At 42.5% G+C, this 20,630-nt stretch overlaps 1 protein-coding gene across 1 annotated transcript in view; it reads left to right on the forward strand.

Moving 5' to 3' along the window:
* The window catches only part of HMGCLL1 (3-hydroxy-3-methylglutaryl-CoA lyase like 1), a 203,940-nt gene that overhangs the window by 174,000 nt on the left and 9,310 nt on the right, over positions 1–20,630 (forward strand). Inside the window, exon 9 of the mRNA XM_069768019.1 lies at positions 4,990–5,115. Within this exon, the coding sequence (XP_069624120.1) occupies positions 4,990–5,115 (126 nt within the window). The remainder of the gene's footprint in view (positions 1–4,989; positions 5,116–20,630) is intronic.

The raw sequence follows: 20,630 nt of genomic DNA on the forward strand, positions 1-20,630 counted from the left end.
GGCGAGTTTTGAGCGGCGACTTTTGTGTTTCGACTTTTATGTGGCGAGGTTGGTGTATGTGTGGTGAAATGTTTGCTGAGGGTGGTATATGTGTTCAAGCACGTGGTACTTTGTGGCGCCTTTTGTGTGTGTGTTCATATCCCCGTGTTTGGTGAGTATTCCATGTCGGGGTCCCACCTTAGCAACTGTACGGTATATACTCTTTGGCGCCATTGCTCTCACTCTTTAAGTCCCCCTTGTTCACATCTGGCAGCTGTCAATTTGCCTCCAACACTTTTCCTTTCACTTTTTCCCCATTATGTAGATAGGGGCAAAATTTTTTGGTGAATTGGAAAGCACGGGGTTAAAATTTCACCTCACAACATAGCCTATGACGCTCTCAGGGTCCAGACGTGTGGCTGCAAAATTTTGTTGCTGTAGCTGCGACGCCTCCAACACTTTTCCTTTCACTTTTCCCCTTTATGTAGATAGGGGCAAAATTGTTTAGTGAATTGGAACGCGCGGGGTTAAAATTTCGCCTCACAACATAGCCTATGACGCTCTCGGGGTCCAGACGTGTGACTGTGCAAAATTTTGTGGCTGGAGCTGCGACGGTGCAGATGCCAATCCTGGACATACACACATACACACATACATACATACACACACACACATTCAGCTTTATATATTAGACTAGCTGAAGAGCCCAGCGTTGCCTGGGCATAGTAAATATCTGTGGTTAGTTATAGCACGTCACTTCTCTTATTTTCCCATCACGCCTTTCATTTTCACAATCACATCTTTACTTTTCCCCCTCACATCTCTCATTTTCTCCCTCACATCTCTCATTTTCTCCCTCACTCCTCTCATTCCCCCCTAACACTTGTCAGTTCGACCTCACATCTGTCATTTTCCGATCACTCCACTATTTTCCCTCACTCCTCTCATTTTGCACTCACACCTTTTCATTTTCACCTCACACCTCTCATTTTCACCTCAGAATATACATGTTTGTCATCTCCCTTATATATAGTATACACCTGTATGTCATCTCCTGTATATAGTATATACCTGTATGTCATCTCCCCTGTATATAGTATATACCTGCTGTGTGTCATCTCCCCTGTATATAGTATATACCTGTATGTCATCTCCTCCTATATATAGTATATACATGTATGTCATCTCCTCCTATATATAGTATATACCTGTATGTCATCTCCTTCTATATATAGTATATACCTGTGTGTCATCTCCCCTGTATATAGTATATATCTGTGTGTCATCTCCTCCTGTATATAGTATATACCTGTATGTAATCTTCTATATATAGCATATACCTGTATGTCATCTCCTCCTGTATATAGTATATACCTGTAGGTAATCTGCTCCTGTATATAGTATATACCTGTGTGTCATCTCCTCATGTATATAGTATATACCTGTATGTCATCTCCTCCTGTATATAGTATGTACCTTTATGTCATCTCCTCCTCTATATAGTATATACCTGTGTCATCTCTCCTGTATATAGTATATATCTGTGTGTCATCTCCCCTGTATATAGTATATATCTGTGTGTCATCTCCTCCTGTATATAGTATATACCTGTATGTCATCTTCTATATATAGCATATACCTGTATGTCATCTCCTCCTGTATATAGTATATACCTGTAGGTAATCTGTTCCTGTATATAGTATATACCTGTGTGTCATCTCCTCATGTATATAGTATATACCTGTATGTCATCTCCTCCTGTATATAGTATGTACCTTTATGTCATCTCCTCCTCTATATAGTATATACCTGTGTCATCTCTCCTGTATATAGTATATATCTGTGTGTCATCTCCCCTGTATATAGTATATACCTGTGTGATCTCCTGTATTAGACCTCGTTAACACGTTATTTGCTCAGTATTTTTACCTCAGTATTTGTAAGATAAATTGGCAGCCTGATAAATCCACAGCCAACAGGAAGCCCTCCCCCTGGCAGTATATATTAGCTCACACATACACATAATAGACAGGTCATGTGACTGACAGCTGCTGTATTTCCTATATGGTACATTTGTTGCTCTTGTAGTTTGTCTGCTTATTAATCAGATTTTTATTTTTGAAGGATAATACCAGACTTGTGTGTGTTTTAGGGCGAGTTTCGTTTGTCAAGTTATGTGTGTTGAGTTGCGTGTGGCGACATGCATGTAGCGACTTTTGTGAGATGAGTTTTGTGTGGCAACATGCATGTAGCAACTTTTTGTGTGTCGAGTTGCATGTGACAGGTTAGTGCAGCAAGTTGTGACCAAGTTTTGCGCATGGCGAGTTTTGCGCGTGGTGAGTTTTATGTCTGGTGCCTTTTGAGTATGTGCAAGTTTTGTGTGAGGCAACTTTTGCATGTGTTGCAAATTTTGCGCATGTGGCAATTTTTCCGCGTGTGCAAGTTTTGCGTGTGGTGAGTTTTCCATGAGGTGAGTTTTGCACTTGTGGTGAGTTTTGCGTTAGCCTAGTTTTTGCATGTGGCGAGTTTTGCGCGTGGCGAGTTTTGAGCGGCGACTTTTGTGTTTCGACTTTTATGTGGCGATGTTGGTGTATGTGTGGTGAAATGTGTGCTGAGGGTGGTATATGTGTTCAAGCACGTGGTAGTGTGTGGCGCATTTTGTGTGTGTGTTCATATCCCCATGTGTGGTGAGTATCCCATGTCGGGGCCCCACCTTAGCAACTGATTGGTATATACTCTTTTGCGCCATCGCTCTCACTCTTTAAGTCCCCCTTGTTCACATCTGGCTGCTGTCAATTTGCCTCCAACACTTTTCCTTTCACTTTTCCCCATTATGTAGATAGGGGAAAAATAGTTTGGTGAATTGGAAAGCGCGGGGTTAAAATTTCACCTCACAACGTAGCCTATGACGCTCTCGGGGTCCAGACGTGTGACTGTGCAAAATTTTGTTGCTGTAGCTGTGACGCCTCCAACACTTTTCATTTCACTTTTTCCCCATTATGTAGAAAGGGGCAAAATTGTTTGGTGAATTGGAAAGCGCGGGGTTAAAATTTCACCTCACAACGTAGCCTATGACGCTCTCGGGGTCCAGACGTGTGACTGTGCAAAATTTTGTTGCTGTAGCTGTGACGCCTCCAACACTTTTCCTTTCACTTTTTTCCCCATTATGTAGATAGGGGCAAAATTGTTTGGTGAATTGGAACGCGTGGGGTTAAAATTTCGCCTCACAATATAGCCTATGACGCTCTCGGGGTTCAGACGTGTGACTGTGCAAAATTTTGTGGCTGTAGCTGCGACGGTGCAGATGCCAATCCCGGACATACACACACACACACACACACACACACACACACACACACACACACACACACACACACACACACACACACACACACACACATTCAGCTTTATATAGTAGATTACATTTGACAAAGGCCACAGAAGGAATAGGAATGAGCACCTCTTACACTTATACTAACAGGTGTGCTGGCCCATGTTTTTGGCTTTGTTTCTAGCAGCACTCTAGTATTTTTTTTTTTTTGCTATATCCCTGCAGAGGTGTCACTAATGCATGTTCCTTGCCCCTCGTATTATACTTACCGGTCACCATCTTCCTTCTTGCCGCTGTTCCGATCAGTCTTCTGCAGTTCATGACTTACCAGATCGCTCCAATGTTTGCTAGGTGAGCCGGCGGTCACTTCTCAATATAAGTCTATGGGAGCCAGAATGAGCCTCTCATATACTTTCAATACATTAAGAGCTTGTGGCTGTTATCTCTCACTTCTGGACAGAAGTTGCACTCACAAAATGGCAGATCAGTATCGCAGTGGCACCAGTAACAGCTGAAGACAGTTACTGGTGAGTATATCACTAGGGGCAGGGAACTTACATTAATGCCACTACTCCAGTGTTGAAATAAAAAGAAGCCCCTGAGTTGTACTTTCTGATTCTGGTACTCAGTACATTTGGGAGTGTGTTCACCTCCTTGGTCTGTACGTCACTATAAATTCAGCTTTCCACATGCAGGTGCAAAACACAGTATGGCCCAGGTCCAGCTCTGTCCCTGTCTATTTTAAGGCCTACTGGTATGTAGTGATGTGAGTTGCAAGAGTAGGGACCATCCTGATTGGGTACACTTTGTTGCAGGGTGATGTTTTTTACACTTTTTTTATGTAAAGGACCATTCCAGTGATTGTTTTTTTTCAGAGCTTTAGGGATGCTTCTAATGTAAGGTCCATGCTCCTAGTCTTATACTCACCCTCCGGCGTCTTCACCTTTTTTGTCACCACTGCGGTTCCGAAGCAGCATCTTCTGACAACTTCCAACTGGCCAGAAGTCACAAGATACATCATCAGCTCTTAACGCAAGTCTTTGAGGGCCACAATAAGGCTCTCATAGACTTGCATTGAGGATTGACCTTCAACTCGCTCCAGAAAACACAGGAGTGACCAGGAAGGTTACAAACTACCAGAGACCGACTGGAACGGCAGTGATAGAAGGTGATGATGGTGGCAGGTAAGCATGAGACTAAATGAAGGGACATTGGATTCAAAGCACCACTCTAGTAGTAAAATACACTGGCGTGGTGCTTTAAAAATTGGTAATGAAGTACCATATGTTTTTTACATGTGCAACTATAGAGTTTCTATGAATTGTTTTTATTCTAGGTTATATTTTCTGAGAATGCCCACTGATGAGACAAGATGGACAATATTGTAGTTTATAATTAGTAGGCGTACTTTTTGTTTATACCTGTGTAAAATAGAAATTGATGTCTTACTTTACAAATATTGGTGTAATTAAATGGATCCAATGTTATGTTACATTACATTGATTAATGGTCTCCAATGTTTTGTAATTTTATAAGCAAATTAGGAAGTATCAGACTTAAGGACTAAAGACTTTAAACACATATTTAATTAACCTTATATTTTTCCTAAATGTACTATATTCTTAATATATGACATGTGCATAAATAAAATATAATATAATCTCCACATTTCTTTGAAGATGGGGGTTAATGTTGTGGACTGCGCAGCCGCTGGACTTGGTGGATGCCCTTATGCAAACGGAGCAACGGGAAATGTTGCAACTGAAGATGTACTATATATGCTTAATGGCCTTGGTATTCAAACGGTAATATTCATTGTTATTTTCGTTATAATGCAGGTAGCAGAACTAAAATCTCTTGCATTTGTTCATGGTCTAATGTTTGCCTAATACTTCCTCTGGTAATTAACATTCCTGGAATGGTCTTCTATATAACAGGTACTGTACAGTAATCTGATGTGACCTTCAGGCAGTATAACATCACTATTTAAAGGCAAACTGTCACCAGGTTGATCTGAGAGCATCATAAGGTAGAGATAGAGGTCCTGATTTCAGCAATGTATCAATTACTGGATGGCTTAGTATTGCTTTAATAAAATCAAAGTTTTACCAGCAGGAGATTTTCACTACAGGACTAGTATATCTGCATCTAGGTAGTCCTCCATATTCATGAGCTCTGTATAACCCTCACCAGTAATTGGCAGGTTTCTCTATACACCGTACATAGGCAGAAAGCTGCCAATCATTGATGCGGGCAGGGTTACATAGAGCTCAACGTTCAGATTTGTTATGTACCTGTCCCAGATTCGAGCTATGTGAACTAATAACATCATGTCCTATACAAAAACATCTGGCAACTTCTGTTACTGGATGGGCTACTCCACTACCTTTCTTTAGCAGATGCACAGCGGTACGCCTTGTTAATGAGGCCCAAAAAGAGCATGTGCTCGAGTGGGTGGCAAACACACAGCTTCAAGAGGCATGTCCTCCTCATTCTCCACCTCAACATCACACCCAGTAGACTCCACAGAGACTCACGTGGACTGTACTGTGCTATCAGGACAGGAAGAGGATGAGGATGACTCCAAGGTCGAGGAATGTGATAACACAGAGGATGATGATGAGGTGTTAGTTCCCAGTTGGCATGAACATAGAGGCACACAGCTGAATAGATTATCTGAGGAAAAAGATGAGGAGGTTACATTTGGCCATGCGTCGCAGACATGTAGTAGTGATGCAGTCACGACGATCAATGAATCTTCATCCACAACTGTAGCTGTGACCAGCAGCGTCCACGGTCCTGCACCTGGCATGGGTGGCAAGGGTTACCTAGCCTGGGCCTTTTTTGACACTGCAAAGGATGAGCCAACTCACATAATCTGCCAACTTTGCAAAAAAATACTGAGTAGAGGTAAAAAGTGCAATAATTTGACTACTACATGTATGAACCTTCACATGCGCAATCAACATGCATTACTGTGGGAATGTTTTTAGCCTGGGGACCAGAATCTATGGCCCCTTCCTAGGCTATATAATTTAGCAATAGTACATCAGATATTCTCAATTAGAGACCAATGTTACCAGCAGAGTAGGAAAGAATATACAGTATATATATAAAACATAACCTTTAATAATAATGCGCTAAGGCTACGTCCACATTTGCGTTGTTGTGTGTTGCGTCGGCGACGCAACTCACAACGCATGCAAAACGCATGCAAAAACGCATTGTTTTGTGACGCATGCGTCCATTTTTGGCCAATTTTGGACGCAAAAAAAATGCAACTTGCTGCGTCCTCTGCGCCCTGACGCTTGCACCAAAAAAAGACGCATGCATCACAAAACGCAAGACAACGCATGTCCATGCACCCCCATGTTAAATATAGGGGTGCATGACGCATGCGTCGCCACAGTTGCGCACGACGCACCGCAAATGTGAACGTAGCCTAAAAAAGCCCTAAGGCACGATGCATAATGAACAACAAAACATACATAAAGTGCAAGTGCTCCAAACAACCGTGTTCTAGATAAAAAACTGGCACAATCTCACCAATATAGAACCTCCTTCGTCCTGTATGTTTTTGCCACTTCATATTCAGAATATCTTTGACTCAGACAATAAAGAATGTACAAATATAATAGGGGGATTTTTAGGAGTACTTTTTTTGTATTTTACCACTCTATGTCGTGCAGTACCCTAGTGTGAACCTGTTATAAGTTACCCATAGGGACATTAACCTGTTGAGAAGTATTTCCTTCTTTTCCCCTGACACAATCAGTTTTCTATGAGGTTCTACTTGCCACTGCAAGGAACCCATTAAGACAATATTATATTTTTTTAAAATGTTTTTCTCTACCCCCCTGATGAACCCCCCAAACAGAAGGAGAAACGAATAGGGGAGTTTACATGTCCCTGGTACCAGGTGAATGTTTCTCCAGAAAATAGGTAATGTTGCAGAGCAATGCAGAACAGAACTAGGCATATTTAAGAAGCACACTTGTGATGTTGCATAGCTGGGTATATCAGGAGTAAAACTTACTCAGTGCTCAGTGATATATATGAGCTGAGTTAGTCAGGATAATTACAAGTTGTTTTGTAGCAGAGAACAGCATAGCAGAGCTGAGTATTTCTGGGAGGCAAACTTGTGGTGATGAATCAGAGCCCAGTAAAACAGCAGCGCTGAGTATATCACGTAGTTCAAATCCCACACTGCTGCCACCTGAGATAGTGTATAAGGCCTAAACACATGACTAGAGGTGCGCAATGAGTTACTATGGAAACCCTACACTCACAGAAGCAAAGGAAGCCAACTGCTGGTGAAGAAAGATGAATAGCCGAAACTGGAGCCAACAACAGTTTGGAACCGTGATGCACTATGGGACCTTTTTTATTGCAAATGATTTTTTTTTATTTTACTTACAAAATCATTGTTTAAAGCAATGCATGAAATAGGTCTGCGATTAAAAAGCTGTTTGATTATTTTCATCTAATTTCCATGTATTTTGGTGTGCTGAAAATGAAAAAAATATTGAAAAAATCCTGGACGTCAGGATTTGCCACAAAATGCAAAATTCTCGTCAAATTTAGTATATTTTTCTAAATTTTTGGTATTTTTTTATCTTAGGGTTTTCAAAGTCAAAATTACTATTAATTAATTCACATCAATGCATTGAAGATATAAAATGCCCAAAAAGTATAACTTTCAAAGAAAAGAACTTTCAGAGTGAGCTTATGAAACCAGTATCAACATGTTGCAAGCTGAACGAGCAGGCTCTGACATGCTCGGGCTTGATTCAATAGTTTTTTCTTGGTTCTCACCTGTTCATACTTTTTCATCTCAGTTCGTGTTAGCTCGTTATATTCAACCGTTTCCCAAAATTAGCATTATGGCTCAGCGGAAGTGTATTAATTCACCTGACAGTTTCTGTTACATTTGTGGTGAATATACAGTGTTGAAGCAACAGCTGAATATTACAAACTTTGTGAAAAAAGTATACTTCGCTTAATTCGGACTAAAGCTTGGAGATCAAGATAAAGCTTGGGCGCCTCATAAAGTGTACAAACGGTGTGTTGAGGACCTCTGAAACTGGTTCAAGGGTAAGAAAAAAGCTTTCCGTTATGGGATTCCTATGGTATGGCGAGAGCAAAAGAACCATAGTGACAATTGTTACTTTTGTTCATGCGATGTGAAAGGGTATAATTCAAAATGTAAGCATTCCATTTCATACCCCAATATTCACTCAGCAATTCGTCCCATCCCCATGGCACAGATATACCAGTACCCAGGCCCCTGCTACCTTGGAAGAGATAACTAGCTTCGATGAAGGTGGAGTCATATCTGAACCAGATGATGAATCCAGTTCTGAATTTGAAGATAATACAAGACCAAAATTATTTTCCCAGGAGGAGATGAATGATTTGGTAAGAGACTTGAGTCTTCCCAAACATGCCGCTGAGTTACTCGGATCAAGGCACAAAAGCAAGAATTTATTGTTGCCAGGAGTGTCTTTTTCAAGGTTTAGACATCGTGAAAACAAGTTTGTTCCTTACTTTGCCCAGGAAGATAAGTTGGTTTATTGTATCGATGTCGAAGGTTTGATGGGTCAATTCAAAATCCAATATGATTCAGCGCAATGATGTCTTTTTATAGATTCTTGAAAAAGAAGTCTCAAAGCAGTTTCACTCCACAACGGCGGTTTCTATGCTTCCATCCCTGTAGGTCATTCTGTACACCTAAAGGAAACCTACGAGAGCTTGGAATTGGTTCTTCGTAAACTTAAATATCAAACCACGGTTGGCAAGTGTGCGGGGATTTGAAAGTCTTGTGCATGCTGCTCGGGCAACAAGCTGGGTATACCAAATACCCTTTTTTTGTGACTATGGGACAGTCGAGACTGACAAAATCACTGGACCAAGAAGAATTGGCAGCTGAGGATGCTCACAGTTGGTGAAAAAAATGTTCTCGAAGAAACTTTGGTTCCTCCCCATAAAGTTCTTCTACCACCTCTCCACATAAAATTGGGATTGATGAAGCAATTCGTAAAATCACTTCCAAAAGATGGAGAATGCTTCAAATACTTGCTCACCAAATTTCCAGGCCTCTCGGAGGCAGAATTGAAGGAAGGTATGTTCGTCGGACCAGACATTAGAAGGCTTAGGATGCCATCACACTAGCAGTATTTGGTCAGTATTTTACATCAGTATTTGTAAGCCAAAACCAGTAGCCAAAACTATCGATTTTAGGGTGTGTTAGTGAGCTCATTGCAGTTAAAAAATGATTTTCTTGATACATTTGTAATAAAAAATTAATTGTATGAGTCTATTTTCATTTATTTTGAGGTATTGTCTTATTTAACATAGTTACTTAAATTGTCAGAAAACGTGATGTCCTGTGACAAAACGAAGGTCATTTTCGGATTCAGCGCACTTAAAAACATAAAGATTATGTGGAATAACCAAAACAGCGCTTGAAAATTTTTTTTGGGCAGACCTGTGATATTATATCTGAAGTGAGATAATCCAACCAATAGTTTTGCCTTGTGTTTTATTCTGGGGGTATGACTTCTATACATAACTTTCTTTTAACCCATTAACAACCAGGGGTATTTAAGTTTTTGAACTTCTTGTTTTTGCTTCCCTTCTTCCCAGAGGCATAACTTTTTTTATTTTTGAGTCAAAATGGCCATGCGAGGGCTTGTTTTTTGCAAGACAAGTTACAAGTTGTACTTTTGACCGACATCGTTGGTTTTAATTTATAATGTACTGGAAAAAGGGAAACTAATTCCAAGTGCCGCAAAATTGCAATAAAAGTGAAATTCCACAGTAGTTTTTTGCTTTTTACCATAGTCATTTCATGCTAAAATCGACCTGCTGTTAAGGTTCTCCATGTCAGTACGAGTTGACAGACACCAAACATGTCTAGGTTCTTTTTTATTTAAGTGGTAAAACAAAATTTCAAATTTTGTAAAAAACAAAAAAAAAAAAAAAATTGTCATCTTGAGCTGTGTGAGGACTTGTTTTTTGTGCGTCGAGCTGACGTTGTTATTGATACTATTTTGGTGCAGATACGATCTTTTGATCACTCGTTATTGCATTTTATTGCAATGTAGCGGCGACCAAAAAAACATAATTCTGGCGTTTTGAATTATTTTCTTTTTACATTATTTAGCAATCGGGTTAATTTTTTTTTATTTTGATAGATCGGGCGATTCTGAATGCGGCGATACCAAAATTGTGTATATTTTATTTTTTATTGTTTTATTTTGAATGGGGCAAAAGGGGGGGTAATTTGAACTTATATATTAAATATATATTTTTTTGGCTTTTCAATATTTTTAAAAACATTTCATTTTTGCATGAAATGCAAAAATAGCTCATAGCAGTCAGGCAGTGACAACCATAGAGGTCTGCTTCAGACTTCTGGTTGTCATGCCGACACATTGGTGACCCGCGATCATGTGACTGGGTCACCGACGGCGGGATTTAAGATGCACTTCTTAGTAAGCGTGAGTTAAATGCCACTGTCAGAGATTGACAGTGGCATTTAACTAGTTAAGAGCCACGGCTGGATCGCTTTTCCACTTGTGGCTGTTGTGGGCACATGTCAGCTGTATAGATCAGCTGACATGTGCCCCGAAAGGTGCGAGCTCAATGTCAGAAAGAGGTTAAGTGATAAGAAGCTTCCAAAGTTAAAACATCTAATGGCAAATCACTAATGGCGAAATCAAGAATTGTATTTCATGCTGTGCTATTGTTTATCTCATATCATGATACTGCGAACAGAGGTTCCAAACCAATCCCCAACTGGCAGTGTAAATATAGTCTTGGGCTACATTCTTTTTTTCTCCGAATAAATGTATTGAGCTATAAAACTCAGTACTATATGTTTAGAGAACTTTAAATAGAAATTGTTAAAACAATCAATCCTTTTTTCTTGCCTTATTGTCTAAGTATATCTGTACTATATAAAACCTACATCCTAGAGTATATTTCATGATTCTCACTGACAGTAATACAAAGTCATTCTATGTATTTGTTTTGCCATTATATTTGTAGCTCTCTCAAGCTGTTAATGTGTAGAAAGCAAATATTGCCTATGTTGTGCACTCTACCTTATGGTCCTTGGTCATAACACAATTTTTGAGCTGCTGGTCACAACACTCACTCTGTTGTCATAAAAAAGGAGGTTTTATTCTCAAGGCAGTGCCTCATTATGTTAGTTGTAGAGATGATTGAATCTTTTGAAATTCAAATGTGCCAGGTAGCCGATGACCCCGAGGTAGCTGCTGGGAGCAATGTTGTCAGAGTATTACTCCACTTTTAGTGGCTGAGAATAAGATATACAAAACCAAGGATAAATAGAATTTTACAGGAACAAAGGAAACAGTATTTCCGGTATAATTAGTTGCATATAAGGCAATAGCTGGGCCATCTCTCACCCTATTTCCCCAGTGCCTCTGACTAGAGATGAGCGAACTTGTTCAGAAGACATTCGCCAATCTCAAATACGACACAAATGTAGCACATTCAGATTCATGTTCGGTTTCACAAGCATTTTTACTCATAGTCACCAATTTCGGTTACAGTTCAGTAAATCATCGTGTTTCCACTAATGCTTTTGTTATCACTTTGGCTAGCATCGTGGTGCTGTACGAAGAGCGGGGGGAAATGAGGGGGCGTGTTTGATGAGGGAAGGGTGCGTGGAGAGATTAGAAGAATTTGTGGAGAGGATAGAGGAGCTGTGTCGTGCTTTTTTTTAACCCCTTAAATGTATGTGTTGATTCCGGCAGTAAATCAGGGCGCAAAAAACATCCACAACATCCAGACACAAGGGCTTGTGTCGTTGGCTGCCAAAGTCTCATGTCCCTCTCCATGTAAAGAGCAATCATGTTGTTTTAGCGCTATTTTGTCAGAGTAGCCACGCAGACAGGCCACTTCTGCAGCTACAGGGTAGTCAGAAAGTTATGTAGGCAGTTGATAGTTAGTCAGCTAGTTCAGATACATAGGATCCTCTGTGGCTGTGAAACCGACCTTCTGGCAAATCAATCGTTTTTGTTCGTTCTGTGTGACACCAGGGCACATTTCAGCATATAACTCTTTTGTGCTGCTAATATTGTAATTAAGCCAGGAGTCCACATTAGAGAATCTAGTGTATTTATTATAATACCATCTTGCAGAAAGCAGGCTGCATTTCAGTATCTAATCATTTTGTGCACCGTCCAAGAGTCCACATTTAAAAATCTAAATTGTTTGTTCTAATACAGTGCTCTAGAAAGCAGGGGATATTTCAGTATCTAATCATTTCATGCTTTGTCTAGGAGTCCAGGTTTTAAAATCAAAATTGTTTGTTCTAATAGCGAGCTCCAGGAGGCACTAAAACCGACACCATCACGACATCAGAAGGCTCTAAAAGCGACACCATCGCCTATTCTGCCTAGTCTGCAAAAAGTCATTGGAGATCCATGATTTGTTCATCTTGATGAAAGTTAGGCAGTCTGTACTTTCAAGGGACAGGCGGATGTGCTTATTCGTCAGGACACTATCAGTATCGCTGAAGACCTGTTCTGAGAGAACGCTGTCTACCAGGCATGACAAAACCTCCAAGGCAAGACCAGGCCACTATTCCATTTTTGAAGACCAACATGCAAAAGGTCCACCCCCCCTGATGGCATTCATATAGAGCTTGAGATACTCCTGCACCATCTTCTCGCTCATTACGTGTCGTACTTATATTCTGTTCTGCTGGTGCATTGGCAGGTCTAAAAAATGTGTGAAATGACTCACAGAAATTGCTTATTTTAATTTCTAGTTAATTTACTCACCTATATAGCGACATTTATTACATGGTGCTTTACAGACATTTTCGGCACTGTCCCCATTGGGGCTCACAATCTAAATTTCCTGTCAGTATATCTTTGGAGTGTGGGAGATATCCGGAATACCTAGAGGAAACCCATGCAAACACATGGAGAACATGCAAACTCCTTGGTGGGGTTTTAACCCAGAGTGGCAACCTAGTAATCAGCACAATTTCTAACAACACGGCCAACAATCATGTTGCATATAGAAGGCGCTTATTTGTCAGCCACTTCCATTTAGTCCAAGTAAATGGTGTGTTGGTGGCAGGCAAAGGCTTAAGCTTGCTTCCTCCATCCTCTCCCACCAACCACAGATAACAGAGAGGGGATCATTATCATCTCTTGACTGTTGTGCGCCCATCACATCTTCCTACTCATCATCCTGCATTTGTTTCTCAGCTCCTTCACATTTACTAACAGTTTGTTTGGTACCTGAGCCCCCTTGATCGCTATAATCCACCCTCCCATGGCACCCGCCTGTGCGAAGACAGTTCAAAACGTAGAGATAATCTTCCTCATCCTCCTCGGCTTCCTCCTCTTCCTCTGCGACCACCACCTCCTCCCACAGACTATTCAAAGTATGCTCCAGCATGTAGATGACCGGAATAGTGATGCTGATGATGGCAGCATCAGTGCTATCCATCTTAGTAGCCATTACAAATCTGTGCAAAAGGGTGCAGAGGTTTTTTATCTGTGCCCATATTCTGGCCCTCATCTACCAGGCATACCCATGTGCGGCTGCCAAAGAAACGGAGTCGAGTAGACAATCCAGGAACCAAAGTTGCCAAAATACCACTCAATTAGTCACTGCAGCAAAACAAACCTACTTCTCATCTCTCATATCATCCCTGTCTCACAACACTAAACAGCTATTCAGAACATTCAATTCTCTCCTCATCTCTCATCTCCCCCTCCCTATCCACTCATCTCAGCTGAACACTGCCTCATTTGTTAAGCAGAAGATTGACAAGATAAGGCAAAGCTTTTGCCTAAAGTACCCATAGCCCATCCTCATAACTACTCAACTTTCCTCCTCCAAAACCAACTTCTCCACCATCACGAAAGATAAACTTTTCTCTTTACTCTCCAAATCATGTCTCACCACCTGTGAACTTTATCAATCTGGTCCCACCTCATTTCAAACCTTAGAACAGTCTTCATCCTGAAACTAAGCCATCACTTCAACCTATCACTAGCAACTGGTGTCTTCCCCTCATGCTTCAAATATTCCTCGAACACAACCATTCTCAAAAAGTATTTCCTTGACCCATCCTTTGCCCCATATCACTTCTCCCAAATACCTCAAAACTAGTGGAATAACGAGTCCATTTTGAATTTTCCTCAAACCTCTCCTCCTGCTCCCTCTTTGACCACTTACAATCTAGGATTCAACAGCAACATTCCACTGATACTGCCCTGACTAAAGTCAACAATGACCTACTAACTGCCAAATCCAAGCAACACTACTTTGTCCTCCTTCTGGATCTGCCATCTGCCTTTGACACAGTGGACCATTCCCTCTTACTGCATACCTTCTCATCTCCTGTCATCACAGACTTGGCCCTATCTTGGATCTCATCTGTTAGGTATCAAGTTTACACCTCTGCACAGGGGGAATCTCGAACCATGTCCACCGTGGTATCCCATTCTCCTCCAGCCGCAGTGGAACCTGATCAGCAGAGACGTCGATCCCAGCGTCTGGCTCAAGCTGATACTGTGCGCTTGGTTACTGCTGCCATTCCAGGCTCAGCCCTTGTAGCCAGCACTGATCAGTGGTGAGCAGAAGTTCCAGGGACTATGTCCTGCTTTTTCTCTACTGAGCATGCCCACAGGTCGACCTCTCATTGGAGGTCGGGGGTCACATGCTCAGGTCCGGTAGCGGCTCCTATCGGATCACTAGGAAGATCTTGGAGAGCTATAGCTATAAAAGGTTCGAATGGCCACACGGCCATGCGTTAGTATAAATCAATTATTGTGTGTGTGTGTGTGTGTGTGTGTGTGGATGTATGCCTGTTCTGGTGAAAGCTCTGAATCAGACCCATCCCTAGTGTTGATGAATGCTTGCAAATGTTGGAGCTGTCTAGAGCCAGTTAGTGCCATCCAGCACCAGGCACAATCTATGGCATCAATCAGCAGTGTTAGCCACTGCGGCACCGTGCGCAACCAGTGCGCTTACCTGTCCCTAGTTAGAGCGGTTAGTGGTATTCACCACAGACACTGATTGTGGACCCATGCATTCTGCCTACCTACTCGGGTGATTTGATGACATGAGCCTGAGCATGCTGGTGAGGCTGGTAGTTGTCAGGCTTCTGATGATTTTAGTATAGCAAATAACTATTCTTTAATCATCCCCACTTTCTTTTACTAAGCACCTGACAGGGAAATGCCTAGCCTTTAGCCTGGGAACTTGCCGCTTGTGGTTGCTCTGGGGAACAGTTGCCCACCTTCCACCTCTGGCCACTCCACTGCCTCTTCCACCTTGTTGTTGTGCTGTGGATCTCTCCCCCTCTGTGCTGCTGTCCTTGCTTGCATGGGTCAGTGACTTAATTGTTCACCACCTCATCTTCCACTTCCGCAGTCTGGTACTCCTTTCTTGTTGACTTAACAACATCACTTGTTGGTATCTGTGTTTCATCATCATCTACCTATTGAGACACTAATTGCCATTCCCCAGTATTGTCTTCTTCTTACCATAGTTGCTCAAATATTTGGGCATCACTGCAGATGATCCTCTCATGTCCCTCTTGAAACGTACAGGGCAAGAGGACAGAATCATGAAATGGAAATGTCAAGAGCTTCTCAGAGTGTCCGAGTATAGGATCACTTGTCTCCTGGGACTCGCCATGGTGCGAGGAAGGAGGATCAGAGTAAGGATTATGTGGTCCAGACTCTTGGCTAGTAACACTGGACACTGTGGAAGCTGGGAAACATACTGAAAGCATTATCTGCCATCCAACCGACCACCTGTTGCACCATTCTGGTTTTATAAGTGGTATCCTGCACTCCCAAGCAAAGTGGAACAGGAAGCTTGGTCTCATGGATTAGCATGTTTGTTGTGTTCCCATAACAGGCACAGTGTCTCTTGGCCCATAGCCTCAGCCTGTGTGTGCCTCAGCAGCACATCCACTTCCCCTTACTTTACCGTACATTTTGCACAGTTTAAATTAGGTATATATGACTGCAAACTTTCTGATATTAAAAGGGAAAAGAAAATATGTAGCCCTGAAAAGGACTTTTATTTTAATGATGCATCAGCAGTATACAGGTACTGCAATAACAATATTAAACCTTGCCTTTGTGCCCATAATCAAAAACTATCCCTCTTCCACCAGCTATCCCTAAACTGAATGCAGGTAACAGCGGTTTTACTAGGAAAAGGACAGTATGTAGCCTAGAAAATAACTTTTCTTTTCATGGTGCAGCACCAGTTTACAAGTACTGCAATAGCAATATCAAACCATGACTATATGCCTGCACTAAAGTAAGCTCTCCCACCTATAACAACTGTCCCTGAACTTCTTCCATTGGAGAGTATGCTGAGCATCACATCGCTGGTTCTTATAAAAAACCCAATGACGCGATGCCACAGGCCAATCACAGTAATAGCAGTATGGCATTACCATGTATGGCAGGCAATCCCTGCATGTTTATTGGTTGACTAACATGCGCAAAACATGTGTGGTGGGGACTCTAGCGATACTCGGTCTAGTGTCATTTTTGCAAGACACTGACTCAAATTGATAGTGTTGCTATCAGAGTAAATATCATCCTCCTGCTATGACAGAGACTAGTGATGTCATGTATTCCATGATGCCTCCTTCTTTATGCTCACTAGTATGCTTGCTGTAGACCAAATCAGTCAATCATTGCCTGCCTTTGGTAGCTCTACAAATTAAAGGACTGATACCAGTGGTATTGCTTCTGCAGTTGTTAGCGGCTTCCACATTCTTAGCCGTGGAATGTGTATTTTTTCATTTACACTACCCCATCAATTGCCTTTACAAAACTCTAATTAACGTTTAACTATCTTTTCAAACCAAATAAATGGCATAGCAAGAAAAGCTACGGAGGTACACTTACAATAAGAAAAATGTTTAGCAGGCCTGCGTATTGATGTGACTAATCCACCTGTCCCCCCGCTATTCCCCGGCCTCTCCCCTCTGTCAATCCCTTCACTGGCTCCCCATTGCCCAGAGACTCCAGAACAAGACCATAACCATGACGTACAAAGCTATCCATAACCTGTCTCCTCCATACATCTGTGACCTCGTCTCCCGGTACTTACCTACACGCAACCTCCAATCCTCACAAGATCTCCTTCTCTACTCCCCTCTTATCTCCTCTTCCCACAATCGTATACAAGATTTCTCTCGTGCATCCCCCCTACTTTGGAACCCTCTACCACAACACATAAGACTCTCACCTACCATCGAAACCTTCAAAAAGAACCTGAAGACCCACCTCTTCCGACAAGCCTACAACCTGCAGTGACCACTGTTCGACCAAACCACTGCATGACCAGCTCTATCCTCACCTACTGTATTCTCACCCATCCCATGTAGATTGTGAGCCTTCGCGGGCAGGGTCCCCACTCCTCCTGTACCAGTTATGACTTGTATTGTTTAAGATTATTGTACTTGTTTTTATTATGTATACCCCTCCTCACATGTAAAGCACCATGGAATAAATGGCGCTATAACAATAAATAATAATAATAATAATGTGGCTTGTACTTGCTGTAGTTGATACCTTTCCCATCTCTCTCCCCACATGCTGCAGTTGTACAACACATTACTTAATATTTGTCAAATGACATAGGGCTTTCTATTCCTATTTTTGTTGGTAAGCTATGAAGTCTGACATCATCTCAATATAATATTATTTTAAACTGGCTGCTGCATTCCATGCTTTGGCTTTTATATAGTGTTGATAGCCCTCCTGATTGGCTGCGCTGTACCATGTAATGTGACCACTGCAAGCCATTATAAGGAAGCATAGGCAGTTACTGTACGATGGCGCTGTCAGCCTTCTGTGGCTGATACAATCTTCAGCAATGTGTAAAATGTTGAATCACAAATTGTTCAAATTCTCCTGGATGTGGGAATTTCATAAAATGTTACTCGAATTCACTTCCCATCTTTAGTTATTTGCTTAGCACTTCTACAGTAAACCCAATAGTTTTCTTTTGCTTTTTTGCCTGTTTTAGTGTGTGAACTTTCCATATATCTATATACATTTATGATTTTTTTTTTGCATTCTTTGTAGATTATTGCATAAATGAACTTAAAAAAATCATTCAAAAGACACCATACATAGCAATACATGGCTAAAATAATAGTATGCCAACATTGACTAAAAATTATGCATTATTACTAGTAGAGTTGAGCGACTTTTACTTTTTTCGGATCGAGACGGGTTTTTCGAAACCCGACATTGTCAGAAGTCGGGTCGGGTGAAATCGGCCGATTATTGCGAAAAGTCTGAGGCCGACTGAAACACGAAACCCAATGCAAGTCAATGGGGAATCAAAGTCGGCAGTGAGTGGAGGACAGGAAAACACCTACAGTGCCAATTTTAATGCCAAAAACATCAATTCTTATTACTTAAGCTTCTCAATCTTAATTTACTTTATAACAATAGTTAGGCATTGAAAACTGGGGGTCATTTGGCTAAAGTTGTGGGGGGGTATGTTAGGACTGGAAGAACGCACCAAGTACAAGAAGAAATGGAACTAGGTGCGTTCGCAGTCCGAGGTCCACCGTGCAGGTAAAAACCCTGCTGCTAGTAAGAAGGACTATATGGCGGTACTACAAGTATACACGCACGGGTTAACTGCACCCTGCGTGAAAGAAGCGATCCTGTTGCATCACAGGACCGCGGTACCGCACATAGAGCGCGAGCAATAATTCAGCGAACTCAACCCCAACTAGGATTGAAGTCCGATTAGACACTTGCTGGCACAACACCGCAACTGGGTGTGTAAGGAAACTAAATAATAATATAAAGGCACAAGAGTGCGTGCGGTGCCGCACAGACGAACGCCTCTAACCACCCAGGTTTGGGTCAGGAAAGCGCAGAGCAAGCGCACGGCGCCGTACAGGCGGACACAGCAACTTGTAGCTGTAATGTGTGTTATGTGCTGTTGGATAAGTTGGGCGCTAGATAGCAAACATACACCTTCCGCGAACAGACATTCAAGAGGGAGGGTATTTTAAAGAGCGACTTTCACTCACAACACACACATATTTACAAGACAATACTAGCGCATGGCCGTGCGGTCATGCGCAGTTTATATAGCTGCAGCACAGGAAACAGCTACAGAAGTTTGCCCTTTCAGGACCTGCCAAAAGGACCAATGGGATGTGCTGCAGTACCTGAGCATGTGACCCTCGATCTCCAACAGGAGATCTTGCCCTGGGCATGCTCAGTGTGTGCAAATAAGGACTTAGATCCAGAAACGTCCAGTCGCCGCTGCCCAGCACTGGCTTCAATGGTAGAAGCAGGAAAAGCAGCAGTAACTCTTCGCACAGAGTCAGACTGAGCGAGACGCTGGGATCGACATCCCTGCTGAGCAGACTCCACTGTGGCTGGAGGAGAATGGGAGACCGCAGCGGAGACGGATCGAGATTCCCCCTGGGCAGCAGAGGAAACTCGACTCCTAACATCCCCCCCCTCCTTGGGCCTTGCTACGTTCGAAGGCAGCAATGAGCTGCGGGGCCCGAATGTGCTCAACAGGCTCCAAGGACCTGTCCTCGGGGCCATAACCCTTCCAGTCTACCAAATAAAATTTTTTGCCACGTACCACCTTGCACCCCAAAATAGCGTTCACCTCATAATCGTCCGTAGACGAACCCGATGTCCCAGCAGATGACTCCGAGAACTGGGACATATACACGGGTTTCAAGAGGGACACATGAAAGGTGTCGGTGATACCCAGGCGTGGCGGAAGGGCCAAACGATAGACCACAGGATTAACCTGCTTGAGGACCTTGAATGGGCCCAAGTAGCGAGGAGCAAATTTAGTGGACTCAACTCGCAGCCTGATGTTACGGGCGGAGAGCCACACCAAGTCGCCAGGAGCAAAGGTCGGAGCGGGGCGCCGATGAGCATCGGCGGAGGACCTCATTCTCTCCTTAGAGGCCCGAATGGCATCCTGAGTGCGGTCCCAAATATCCCGTGCCTCCACAGCCCAGTCTGCCACCCTGGAGTCTGCGGAAGACACGTGCATAGGCACAGGTACCCGTGGATGCTGACCATAGTTGAGGAGGAATGGGGTTTGTCCAGTGGAGTCGGCTACGGCGTTGTTCAGTGCAAACTCTGCCCATGATAGCAAGGATGCCCAGTCATCCTGCCTGGCTGAAACAAAATGTCGCAGGTAAGTGACCAAGGTCTGGTTGGCCCTCTCTACCAACCCATTTGTCTCGGGATGATATGCGGAAGAGAGATTTAACTCAATGCTGAGAAGA

Source organism: Ranitomeya imitator, chromosome 5 (genome assembly GCF_032444005.1).
Source record: "Ranitomeya imitator isolate aRanImi1 chromosome 5, aRanImi1.pri, whole genome shotgun sequence".
Taxonomy (NCBI): Eukaryota; Metazoa; Chordata; class Amphibia; order Anura; family Dendrobatidae; genus Ranitomeya; species Ranitomeya imitator.